Genomic DNA, 13,065 nt, shown 5'->3' on the forward strand with positions numbered 1-13,065 from the left:
GGGAGGACCACTGTACGCTCCCCCAGGCAACCTCCATGTTCCCAGAGGCACCTTTAAATCTGGGTAACCCAACATCCAAAAACACAGAGATCCTCCAAGGTGGACACTCCTGATGCAATTGGGATTTCATCCCTCTAGAAGCGAGGCCTTGGGTGTTAGAAATGGGGTGTAGTTAGGATGGATGTGGGGCTTCCCTGGTGGCTCAGCGGTAAAGAATCCGCCTGCCAATGCCTGCCAATGCAGGAGGCGCGGGTTTGATCCCTGGGTGGGGAAGATCCCCTGGAGAAGGAAATGGCAGCCCACTCCAGTATTCTTGCCTGGGAAATCCCATGGACAGAGGAGCTTGGTGGGCTACAGTCCATGCGGCTGCAGAGTTGGACACGACTGAGCACACATGCATGCACACCCGTACGTACGTGGGATGAATGTGGAGGCCTGAACATCGCGATGGGAGGGCTGGGGGGCTGGGCTGGAGAGTGAGCCTCATGACAGCCTCCCCTCTTCACCACCAGGTTCTTGTTCAAGGCCAAGAAGGCCGCCATGATGACCCAGCCACCAGCCACGCCCACTCTGCCCCGACTCCCTCACGAGGTGGTGCCTGCTGACGACCGTGATGACCCTGAGATCATCCTCAATACCACCACGGTGCGAACCAAGGACCCTCGGCAGACTTCCAAATTCCATGCCGTAGTCCCCAGTAATTGCCCTTATCTGGGGATACCCCAGTATCTACTGGAAACCACAAAATATAGTACACATTGACTTAAACCCTTTGAACCCCTAAATCCATATAGCTAAGGGTCTAAAAATTGCAGGGAACACAAGTCATGAGGCATGCTGACCTAACTCCCAGGAATCCCCAAATCCCAAGGATAAACCAACATAGACTCAGGACCCCCATATCTGGGTTCACCCTTGTAAACTCACCACCCCCAAATTTAACTATTCTAGTGGCTCAGACGGTAAAGCGTCTGCCTACGATGCAGGAGACCCGGGTTCAATCCCTGGGTTGGAAAGATCTCCTGGAGAAGGAAATGGCAACCCACTCCAGTATTCTTGCCTGGAAAATCCCACGGACGGAGGAAACTGGTAGGCTACAGTCCATGGGGTGGCAAAGAGTCAGACTCGACTGAGGGACTTCACTTTCACTTTCACTAGTATATTCCTGGGAGCCAGAATTCACAATATCCCAGTGTAGTTTTGGGATTCCCCAAATCTGGAATATTTTCTGAGACAAATAGCCTAGTGGTGGGAGGGACCCAAATTTGAGGGTGTCACAAAACTGTCCCAAAAGATTCCCAGATCTAGACATACATCAGTAAATACAGAAAGAGAGGGTCTCAAATGCAGCAACTTCTTGTCAAACCCCCAGGGACACTGAGAATCCAGGGAAACCAACTAAGAGCCCCAGGGAGGCCCTGGGACTGACCGCTGGTCTCCCCTTCGCCTCTCCAGTACTATTACTCCGTGAGGGTCTTTGCCGGCCAGGAGCCCAGCTGCGTGTGGGTGGGCTGGGTCACCCCTGACTACCACCAGCACGACATGAACTTCGACCTCAGCAAGGTCCGGGCGGTGACAGTGACCATGGGAGACGAGCAAGGCAACATCCACAGCAGGTGTGGGCAGGGGTGGGGCACAGCCCTGTTGGGGGCAGGCACGCTGGGCACCTCCCTTTCCTTCCCTCCTGTCTTCCTGCTTACTTTCCTCTCCATGGCTCCTACTCTGAGTTTTCCCCTCCTCCTTTTTTTTTTTTTTTGTAAATGTTGGCTGCGCTGGGTCTTCAGTGCAGCGTGCAAAGCTTTCTCGAGTTGCAGTGTGTGGCTCAGTTTGCCCCACGGTATGTGGGATTTTAGTTCCCTGACCAGAGGTCGAACCCACAACCCCTGCATTGGAAGGTGGATTCTTAACCACTGGACTGCCAGGGAAGTCGCCTCCTTTCCCATCTTGTCATCTGCTTTCTAGGTTACCTCCTTTCTCTGTTCTCTCCTTCTGCTCCCCTTCCTTCTTCTCCTTCCAGAATCCACCACCAGCTCCTAAGAATTCTAGCTTCCAGGGGCTCAGGGTCTGGGGTGAGGGGTTTCAGTGCTCAGGTCTACAGGTGGTGGGTGTTTGGGGGTGGGACTCTGAGTCCTGGTATTCTGGGAGCTTGGGGAAGGGGGTGTCCAGGGGTTCAGAACGCCTGGGGATCAGTGTGCTGACCACTCCTGTGTCCTCCAGCCTCAAGTGCAGTAACTGCTACATGGTGTGGGGCGGAGACTTCGTGAGCCCCGGGCAGCAGGGCCGGATCAGCCACACGGACCTTGTCATTGGCTGCCTGGTGGACTTGGCCACTGGCCTAATGACCTTTACCGCCAATGGCAAAGAGAGCAACACCTTTTTCCAGGTGAGCCCAGCCCCTCAGCAACTTAGCAATAGCATCCTCGTGACCTAGCATCCCAGGACAGTCCACCAAGAGGACAGGCCCCAGGGAGACAGAACAAAAACAACCTCACAACAGGCCAGAGCTGTACTGTGGCTATGGGAGGTGCCTGGGAGACCATCTGCTGACATCCAGAAAGATGGAGACAGAGCAGAGCCTTGACCTTGGAGAGAGGTTCATATTCCATCTTGGGCTGGGTGGTACCAGTCACCACCTTTTCACCAATCAAGGAAAACCCTAGGATGGACCAGAATTCTAAAGTGGTATTTTCCTTTTCAACATTTGACTATGGACGGTTTCAAGCACACAACAAAATTAAAGGAATTGTACAGTGAGGGCCTATATACCTCCATCATGAATCTGCAAAGCCCCAGATGGCAGCTTCCCCTGAGGAGGTGGAGGAGGTTGGCCTTGCTGGATCAGAGGTGGTACAGTCCATGCGCAACCTCAGGGCCACTGTGGAGCCTCCCATGCCCGAGTTTGGATCTGTAGACACCAGCAGGATCAGCCTGGGGCAACTGGCTCTAGAGTTTGGGATCTGGAGTCAACACCACCTCCAGTTCATCCTCTTCCTCACCCTGCCCTCTTTTCCCTTGCCAGGTGGAACCCAACACAAAGCTGTTCCCTGCCGTCTTTGTCCTGCCCACGCACCAGAACGTGATCCAGTTTGAGTTGGGGAAACAGAAGGTCCGTGATAGGGCGCGAATGGGGGGCAGGCTGAGGAGGGAGGTGCGGGAGGTCAGGCTGAAGCGTGTGCGGCGGGGGTGTAGTCTGGGAGGTCTTCCTGGAAGCGGAGCGGTGGGATCCAGCGGACTGGGAATCCTGACCCGTGCACGCCTCTGCGCCCCCCAGAACATCATGCCGCTGTCGGCCGCCATGTTTCTGAGCGAGCGCAGGAACCCCACGCCTCAGTGCCCGCCGCGGCTGGAGGTGCAGATGCTGATGCCCGTGTCCTGGAGCCGCATGCCCAACCACTTCCTGCAGGTGGAGACGCGGCGGGCGGGCGAGCGGCTCGGCTGGGCGGTGCAGTGCCAGGAGCCGCTCACCATGATGGCGCTGCACGTCCCCGAGGAGAACCGGTCAGGGCCCGCCCCGGCGCCCAGGGGTGGGGCGGGTACCTCAAGCCCTCTGGGGTCTGGATCCCACTGGGTGCCCCCTCCCCGTTACCCCTGGGCCTCCAGATAACACCCCAAGAGGCCCCCAGACCACCCTATTATCCGCAGATAGCACACCAGGGGGCTTTCAATCCATTTCAGCAGGCTCAGACTCACCTCCGGAGATGCAGACTCAACCCAAGCATGTCCAGATAACACCCCAGGGGACTCCAGACCCATCTCAGGGAGCCAGATCCACATCAAGAAGCTCACACAACACCCCAGGGGCCTCAAGTATACCTCAGAGGGTCTTGAACATTATTCAGAGAGGCTTAGATACACCCTAGGGTCTCTCGGGAGACCCTACACAGGGAGACTTTAGATGTGTCCCATGGAAATCTCTAACTCACTCCAGGGGACTCAGACACACCCAGCTAGACAGTATTCTCATGGATGACAGCAAAGCTTTTTACCAACTCTAAATGTGGCCAGGATCCCAGAGTGACCCCAGGAGGCTCCCAACATGCTTCATCTTTCCTTTATTCACTCATTCGACAAATAGCTCTGAGCCCCTCCTGTGTGACAACAGTGTTCCAGGTTGGAGACACCAAGCTCTTGTAAACGGCCATTCTAGTAATGCTCAGACCTACCCAGAGGGATTCAGACCCATCCCGAGTCCCCAGACACACCCATTTATTCATTTGTTCCTACAGCAAATATTTGTTGATCACATTTGTTGTGCAGTCACTCAGTCGTGTCCGACTCTTTGTGACCCCATGGACTGCAGCACACCAGGCTTCTCTGTCCTTCACCATCTCCTGCAGTTTGCTCAAACTTATGTCCATTGAGTCGGTGATGTCATCCAACCATCTCATCCTCTGTCATCCCCTTCTCCTCCTGCCCTCAATCTTTCCCAACATCAGGGTCTTTTCCAATGAGTCGGCTCTTTGCATCAGGTGGCCAAAGTATTGGAGCTTCAGCTTCAGCATCAGTCCTTCCAATGAGTATTCAGGGTTGATTTCCTTTGTGCTTAGTCCTTTTTAGGTGCTGGGAATATAGCAAACAAACAAAACAGGCAGGAATGTCCTGTCCTGATGAACTTTACATTCTGGTGGTGTTCAAATATATCCAGGGTACTCAGACCTGCCAGAGTGGGGTTTAGACCCAACCTGGAATCCCACATACATCTCACAGTCACCAGATCTCTTCCCTGGACTCTTAGGTCCCCAGGGTACCAGACCATCCTATAAACCCCAGATGTATCCCAGGGAGCCCCCAGATCAGTGAGGGACTTCTAGAACCATTTAAAACTCTCCTAGACTCAGCTCCGCAGACCTCACAGAATCTTGATCCAGCAGAACACTGGGATTCCCTGCTAGGACCACCATCACTCGCCTGAGCACCTCTTTGCCTCTCGGGTCTGTGTCTCTGCCTCCCACCTCCTCCGCTCGCTCTTTCTCTGATTGTGGCCCATCTCCACCACAGATGCATGGACATCCTGGAGTTGTCTGAGCGCTTGGACCTGCAGCGGTTCCATTCGCACACCCTTCGCCTCTACCGCGCGGTGTGCGCCTTGGGCAACAACCGCGTGGCGCATGCTCTGTGCAGCCATGTGGACCAGGCGCAGCTGCTGCACGCCCTGGAGGACGCGCACCTGCCTGGCCCTCTGCGAGCAGGCTACTACGACCTCCTCATCAGCATCCACCTGGAAAGCGCCTGCCGCAGCCGCCGCTCCATGCTCTCTGAGTACATCGTGCCCCTCACGTCTGAGACCCGCGCCATCACTCTCTTCCCACCCGGAAAGAGAGCGGACAACGGTCCCCGCCGCCACGGGCTTCCTGGCGTCGGCGTCACCACCTCGCTGCGGCCTCCGCACCATTTCTCAGCCCCGTGTTTCGTGGCTGCCCTGCCAGCTGCTGGGGCGGCAGAAGCCCCGGCCCGCCTCAGCCCCAGCATCCCTCTGGAAGCTCTTCGGGACAAAGCACTCAGAATGCTGGGAGAGGCGGTGCGAGATGGTGGGCAGCACGCTCGTGACCCAGTCGGGGGCTCCGTCGAGTTCCAGTTTGTGCCGGTGCTCAAGCTGGTGTCCACCCTGCTGGTAAGGACTTCCTCCTGCTTCCCTCTGTCCCGGTCTCTTCCGCAACCAAATCATCCATACGTCCATTCATCCACCCATACCTGCATACATTCCCCCTCCCATTTATGCATCCAACCACCCATTCATCTCTCCATCTATACACCCTTCACCTTCCAACTTATCCTTATATCACCTACTCATTCACTTTTCCTTCCATCCATTCATCTGTCACCTATTCATCTTCCTTCTTTTTGTTCAATCATTTAACCAACCATTATTTGTCTTCCACCCACCTTTCCATCCATCCATCTGTCCATTCAAACATACCCCCATCTACCCATCCAAAAGTTCATCATCTATTTATCCTTCCAGTCTCCACCCATTATCTATCCATCCATCTCTCCATCCATCCCTGCCTCCATCTATTCAACTTTCAATCTAGTTGTCCGTTCAACCTTCCATTCATCCATACATCATTTCATCCACTATTTCATCTATCCACCTACCCATTTATTTATTTATCTATTTTCCCTTCATACATCCAACCATCATTCTCCTTCCACTGTGTATCCATTCATCCACATATCCATTCATCCACCCATCCACGGATTCATCCATTCTTCCATCTTCCACCTACCTGTCCATCAATCCATGCATCTCTCTATCCATATGTATTAAGTACCCACAAATCCATCCAACCATCTACACCTGTTCATTTACCCACTCATTCACTCATTCTCCATCCTTCTATCCATTCTTTATTTTATGTACTCTTTCATTCACTACCCATCTAATGATTCTTACATATAAACATCCATCCAGTTTTCATACACAAATCTATCCACCCCTCCATCTATCCATCCCACCCCAGTACATAGTTATTTATGCATTTATCTATTTACCTATCCACTCATGTACTTGCTTATGCGTCTATCAAACCCCATGTATCCACCCACCTCTCTAAACATCATTTATCCTGTCATCCATCTACCCACCATCTCTTCTTCCCCCTTTACCTTCACCTTTCAATCCATTATCCACCTATCCATAGACTTCTTCACACCTCTGCTATTTCATCTATTCATCCACCCAGTCACCCAGTTCTCCCCCATTCATTCATCTCTCTCTTTCCCCACTATTTTCCCTTTCATTTACCCCCTCTCCTTCCATCTCTTAGCATCTCCATTATGTTCACTGAGAGCTGGCATATACTGGGAGCTCTGAGGGCCTCTATCAGATGTAGGATGTGTCCTGTCAGAGATGCTCAGGTTTGGGAGAAAGGACATTCACTTGTGAAGGGAGAAGTGCTCATGTTTGGCTATGTGGTCTGGGCCGTGTAGATGGGACACAGGGTATGGATCTGGGGGGATCTTAAGGAAGGTGGATGGTGGGACAGGGGGATGCCATTCCTGTTTGTAGGAGGAATTGTATCCAGTCAATGCGGCAATGAATCTGGCTTGTGCTGGAGAATCAGGTCTGGGGAGTGAGGCTGGGACTTGATTATGGGAGCTATACAGGCTGCAGTGACAGAGCCAGCCTTTGTCGCCTAGGTGATGGGCATCTTTGGCGATGAGGATGTGAAACAGATCTTGAAGATGATTGAGCCTGAAGTATTCACTGAGGAAGAAGAGGAAGAGGAGGAGGAGGAGGAGGAGGAAGGGGAGGAGGAAGAGGAGGACGAGGAGGAGAAGGAAGAGGACGAGGAGGAGGAGGCACGGGAGAAGGAAGATGAGGAAAAAGAGGAGGAGGAGGAGACAGCAGAGGGGGAAAAAGAGGACTTGGAGGAGGGGCTGCTCCAGATGAAGTTGCCCGAGTCTGTGAAGTTACAGGTGAGCTGGTTCTTCCTGTTTTTCCAGCCTCCATCCCTCTGGGCTGGGAGATGCAGGGCCTGGTGGGGCTGGAGTCTGGACTTTGACCCAAGGTAGTGGGGCGCTGTGGAGGGGCACAAAGCAGGGGAGTGCTGCTGGCTTTGAATGAGCTCTCTGGTTTCCTTGTGGGAGGTGAATTAGAAGGATGAGACCATGGAGATGGCCGCCTTGAGGATCCAGGCAGGAGACAGTGGTGGCTCAACCTGAACAGGGCCGTGGAGTCGGGAGGGAAGGCAAGAAGAGTTTCAAGGAAGTCATGGTCTCACCACCATCCCGCCTACCACATGGCTATCATCCCACAGATGTGTAACCTGCTGGAGTATTTCTGTGACCAAGAGCTACAGCACCGTGTGGAATCTCTGGCAGCCTTTGCAGAGCGCTATGTGGACAAGCTCCAGGCCAACCAGAGGGACCGCTATGCCATCCTCATGAAAGCCTTCACCATGACTGCAGCTGAGACAGCCCGACGCACTCGCGAGTTCCGCTCCCCACCCCAGGAGCAGGTCCTCTGACTCCTGACTCCAGCTGGCTTACTGTTTACCCCTCAATCTCAGCCACTTCTCTTGCCCTTGAGTATCACGGGTGATACTCAACCTCTAAATCTGACTCTGACCTCTGACCCTATTGATACACTTAACTGTTACTCTCTTGTGTGTGTGAGTCGCTCAGTTGTGTCTGACTCTGCAACCCCATGGACTGTAGCCCACCAGGCTCCTCTGTCCATGAAATTCTCTAGGCAAGAATACTGGAGTGGGTTGCTGTGCCCTTCTCCAGGGGATCTTCCCAACTCAGGGATTGAACTCAGGTCTCCCTCATTGCAGACAGATTCTTTACTGTCTGAGCCACCAGGAAAGTTCCATTACTCTCTTACCTCTCTCTGAACCAGACTTCTGAGCCACTGCAGACTGACCCTGACTCCTTTCGAACCTTTAGCCACCCAGATATTCTTCACTGATTCGTGAGCTTAGACAGGAACTCACAGTTGGATATTTGATGCTCAACCTCAGAGTTCCTGCTCTGGGGTCCCTCACTCTAATCTCTGACCTTCCCTAGATCAACATGCTATTGCACTTCAAAGCTGCTGAGGATGAGGAAGAATGTCCTCTCCCTGAAGAGGTCCGACAGGATTTGCTCGAATTTCATCAAGACCTGCTGACACACTGTGGTAAGAGAGGAGATCAGAGAATCCACCTCCCAAACTTTCTTTTGAGACCTGTCTTGAAGTTTTCCTAAGATTTTCTGATCTTAAATATCTACAGGTCTTGTGAAGTAACTGTTGGTAAAATGAATGACTGAATGAATGAACATATTAGTGAACAGGTGGATGATGTGGAAGGATATGTTTATGTGGGTGTTTGGATGGATGTACATATGGGCTTCCCAGATGGCGCTATGCTGTGCTTAGTCACTCAGTTGTGTCCAGCTTTTTGTGACCCCATGGGCTGCAGCCTGCCAGGCTCCTCTGTCCTTGGGGATTCTCCAGGCAAGAATACTGGGTTGGGTTGCCATGCCCTCCTCCAGGGGATCTTACTAACCCAGGTATCGAACCCAGGTCTCCTGCATTGTAGGCGGATTCTTTACTGACTGAGCCAGCAGGAAAGCCCAAGAATACTGGAGTTACCCCTTATCCCTTCTTCTAGGGGATCTTCCTGACCCAGGAATCAAACCAGAGTCTACTGCCTTGCAGGTCGATTCTTTACCAGCTGAGCTACCTGGGAAGCCCCAGCCACCAGGTGGCGCTAGTGGTAAATAATACGCCTGTCAGTGCAGGAGACCAGATTTAATTCTTGGGGTGGGAAGATCCCCTGGAGGAGGAAATGGCAACCCACTCCAGTATTCTTGCCTGGGAAATTCCATGGACAGAGGAGCCTGGCGGGCTACAGTCCATGGGGTTGCAAAGATTCAGACATGACTGAGCGCGCGCGTGTGCGCGCACGCGCGCGCGCACACACACACACACACACACACACACGGATGAATGGCTATCAGTTCAGTTCAGTCTCTCAGTCGTGTCCAACTCTTTGTGATCCCATGGACTACAACACATCAGGCCTCCCTGTCCATCACCAGCTCCCAGAGTTTACTCAAACTCATGTCCATTGAGTCAGTGGTGCCATCCAACCATCTCATCCTCTGTCATTCCCTTCTCCTCTTGCCTCAATCTTTTCCAGCATCAGGGTCTTTTCAGATGAGTCAGTTCTTCGCATCAGGTGGCCAAAGTTTTGGAGTTTCAGCTTCAGCATCAGTCCTTCTAGTGAATATTCACGACTGATTTTCTTTAGGATGAACTGGTTGGATCTCCTTGTAGTCCAAGGGGCTCTCAAGAGTCTTCTTCAACACCACAGTTCAAAAGCATCACTTTTTTGGTGCTCAGCTTCCTTTATAGTCCAACTCTCACGTCCATACATGACTACTGGAAAAACCATTGCTTTGACTAGACAGACCTTTGTTGGTAAAGTAATGTCTCTGCTTTTTAATATGCCGTCTAGGTTGGTCATAACTTTTCTTCCAAGCAGCAAGCGTCTTTTAATTTCATGGCTGCAGTTACCATCTGCAGTGATTTTGGAGCCCCAAAAATAAAATCTGTCACTGTTTCCCTATCTATTTGCCATGAAGTGATGGGACCAGATGCCATGACCTTAGTTTTCTGAATGTTGAGTTTTAAGCCAACTTTTTCACTTTCCTCTTTCACTTTCAAGAGGCTTTTTAGTTCCTCTTCACTTTCTGCCATAAGGATGTTGTCTTCTGCATATCTGAGGTTATTGATATTTCTCCCAGAAATCTTGATTCCAGCTTGTGCTTCATCCAGCCCAGTGTTTCTCATGATGTACTCTGCATATAAGTTAAATAAGCAGGGTGACAATATACAGCCTTGACATACTCCTTTCCCTATTTGGAACCAGTCTGTTGTTCCATGTCCAGTTCTAACTGTTGCTTCTTGACCTGCATACAGATTTCTCAAGAGGCAGGTCAGGTGGTCTGGTATTCCCATCTCTTTCAGAATTTTCCAGAGTTTGTTGTAATCCACACAGTCAAAGGCTTTGGCATAGTCAATAAAGCAGAAGTAGATATTTTTATGGAACTCTCTTGCTTTTTCTATGATCCAGCGGATGTTGGCAATTTGATCTTTGGTTCCTCTGCGTTTTCTAAATCCAGCTTGAATATCTGGAAGTTCACGGTTCACATACTGCTGAAGCCTGGCTTGGAGAATTTTGAGCATTACTTTACTAGTGTGTGAGATGAGTGCAATTGTGCAGTAGTTTGAGCATTCTTTGGCATTGCCTTTCTTTGGGATTGAAATGAAAACTGACCCTTTCCAGTCCTGTGGCCACTGCTGAGTTTTCCAAATTTGCTGGCATATAAGTGAATGGACAAGTGTGTGAACTGATGGAGAGAAGCATAGCTGAATAAAGAAGTGAGTAAAGAGATGGCTGGCTGGTTGGGTGAATAAAAAGAAAGATGGCTTGCGGGGTGGTTGACTGATCTCTATTGTTTCTCTAAGAAGTCAGCTGATCATCTTACTGCGATTGTTTTTGTATGTGATGACTCATTTTTCTCTGGCTGGCTTTCAATATTTCTCTTTGCTTTTGCCTCTAAGCAGTTTGAGTATGATGTATGTAGATGTGGAACTCATTGAATTTATCCCACTTGAGTTTGCTGAGTTTCTTAAATGTGTAGATTAATATTTTTCATCAAATTTTGGACTTTGGGGCCATTATTTTTCTTTTTTTTTCATTATTTTTCTAAATAGTTTTCTGCCCCATTCTCATTGCTTCTTCTAGGACTCCCATTATGCATATGTTGTTATACTTGATGGTATACTATGGGTCTCTGTGGCTCTGTTAATTTTTATTCATTCTTTTATTAAGGCTGGATAACCTTTGTTGTTCTATGAATCAAGTTCATTGATTCTTTCTCCTTCTATCTCAAATATGCTGTTGTGCCTCTCTAATTTTTAAATTTCAGTTATTGTACTTTCAGTTATTGTACCGGCTTCTATATAGTTATTTTTGTATCTAGTTCTTTTTATTATTGGGTTTTGTTTTGTTTTTTTTTTGCTGTGTTGGGTCTTCATTGCAGCGAGTAGGGGCTACTCTCTAGTTGCAGTGTGGAGGCTTCTCATTGTGGTGGCTTCTCTTATTTCACAGGCTCTAGGGCTTGTGGGCTCAGCAGTTGCAGCTCGTGGGCTCTACAGTGTGGCTCAGTAGTTGTGGCCCTTGGCCTTAGCTGCCTTGAAAAATATGGGATCTTCCTGGACTAGGGATCAAACCCAAGACACTTGCATTGGCAGGTGAATTCTTAACCACTGGACCACCAGGGAAGTCCTACCTCTTTATCAGTAGTCTCTATTTGATGAGTCACTGTCATCATACTTCTCTTTAATACTTCAGACATGGTTTCCTTTAGTTCTTTGAAGATACTTGCAATAGTTGGTGTAAAAGACAAACAATTCAAAGAATGAATAAGTGAACAAATAGATGAACATATAAAGAAATAAATGAAAAACCCCATGAACACACACACATGAATGAGAAATAAATGCGTGAATACGTGAATGAATAAAGAAGTAAATGATCCAGCAGATTAATAAGCAAACAGATGAATGACATGCCTTCCCTTCTTGACCACCTCCAGGAATTCAGCTGGAGGGGGAAGAGGAGGAACCAGAGGAAGAAGCCACCCTGGGCAGTCGCCTGATGAGCCTGTTGGAGAAGGTGCGGCTGGTGAAGAAGAAGGAGGAGAAATCGGAGGAGGAACCACCTGCCGAGGAGCACAAACCCCGTGAGGACTGGGCCACCAGGGAAGAGACGGGGGTGGGCCAGGCAGCCCTGTGCTTAGGTAGCTTCTGGAGAGACGGGGGTGGGCCAGGCAGCCCTGTGCTTAGGGAGCTTCTGGCTACAAGACAGGCCCCAGGAGTGGCATGAGGGATGGGCAGGTGGTATTAATGAGAGAGGAGGAACGGAGGGTGGGGTGAGAGAGGAGGCCTGGAGGTGTGGCCCAAACACGGGGGCTGCACAGTGTGTGTGTTGAAATAGCGTGGCACATGACTACCAGAGGGGAACCGCACCTCCAACCTAGGACTGGGGGCAACTCCTGCACCACCGTGGTTTCCAAGGCTTTTCATTGTTTTTCTTTTATTTCTTGGTGAAACAATTACTGTGCTGAGGGATAGGAAAACAGTCATGATAAATGTTGGGCCAGTAGGTCATTATACAAACTATGTATTAGCACCATATAACAAGGACAGAGTCCCTGACAATGCTACAGAGTTTATTCTATAACATTTAATAAATTATTGGACCAACTCTGGGCCAGGCACTATTGTTAGAGCTGGGGAATATATTGCTTCATGGCAAATATAAGGGGAAAAAGTGGAAGCAGTGATAGATTTTATTTTCTTGGGCCCCAGATCACTGTGGATGGTGACTGCAACCATGAAATTAAAAGACGCTTGTTCCTTGGAAGGAAAGCTATAACAAACCTAGGCAGCATATTAAAAAGCAGAGACGTCACTTTGCCAACAAAAGTCTATATAGTCAAAGCTATGATTTTTCCAGCAGTCATGTATGGTTGATTCACAGAGTTGATTCGCAAAGAAGGCTGAGC

The 13,065-nt window shown here is 50.1% G+C and overlaps 1 protein-coding gene across 5 annotated transcripts in view; it reads left to right on the forward strand.

The window, feature by feature from the left end:
• The window catches only part of RYR1 (ryanodine receptor 1), a 125,310-nt gene that overhangs the window by 36,731 nt on the left and 75,514 nt on the right, over positions 1 to 13,065 (forward strand). For all 5 annotated transcript variants that reach the window (XM_043894492.1, XM_043894498.1, XM_043894483.1 and 2 more), the window contains exons 29-38: positions 513 to 645; positions 1,456 to 1,616; positions 2,218 to 2,383; positions 3,020 to 3,106; positions 3,272 to 3,498; positions 4,999 to 5,611; positions 7,141 to 7,419; positions 7,761 to 7,961; positions 8,512 to 8,623; positions 12,094 to 12,240. In XM_043894492.1, the coding sequence (XP_043750427.1) occupies positions 513 to 645; positions 1,456 to 1,616; positions 2,218 to 2,383; positions 3,020 to 3,106; positions 3,272 to 3,498; positions 4,999 to 5,611; positions 7,141 to 7,419; positions 7,761 to 7,961; positions 8,512 to 8,623; positions 12,094 to 12,240 (2,126 nt within the window). The remainder of the gene's footprint in view (positions 1 to 512; positions 646 to 1,455; positions 1,617 to 2,217; positions 2,384 to 3,019; positions 3,107 to 3,271; positions 3,499 to 4,998; positions 5,612 to 7,140; positions 7,420 to 7,760; positions 7,962 to 8,511; positions 8,624 to 12,093; positions 12,241 to 13,065) is intronic.

Source organism: Cervus elaphus, chromosome 4 (assembly GCF_910594005.1).
Source record: "Cervus elaphus chromosome 4, mCerEla1.1, whole genome shotgun sequence".
Lineage (NCBI taxonomy): Eukaryota > Metazoa > Chordata > Mammalia > Artiodactyla > Cervidae > Cervus > Cervus elaphus.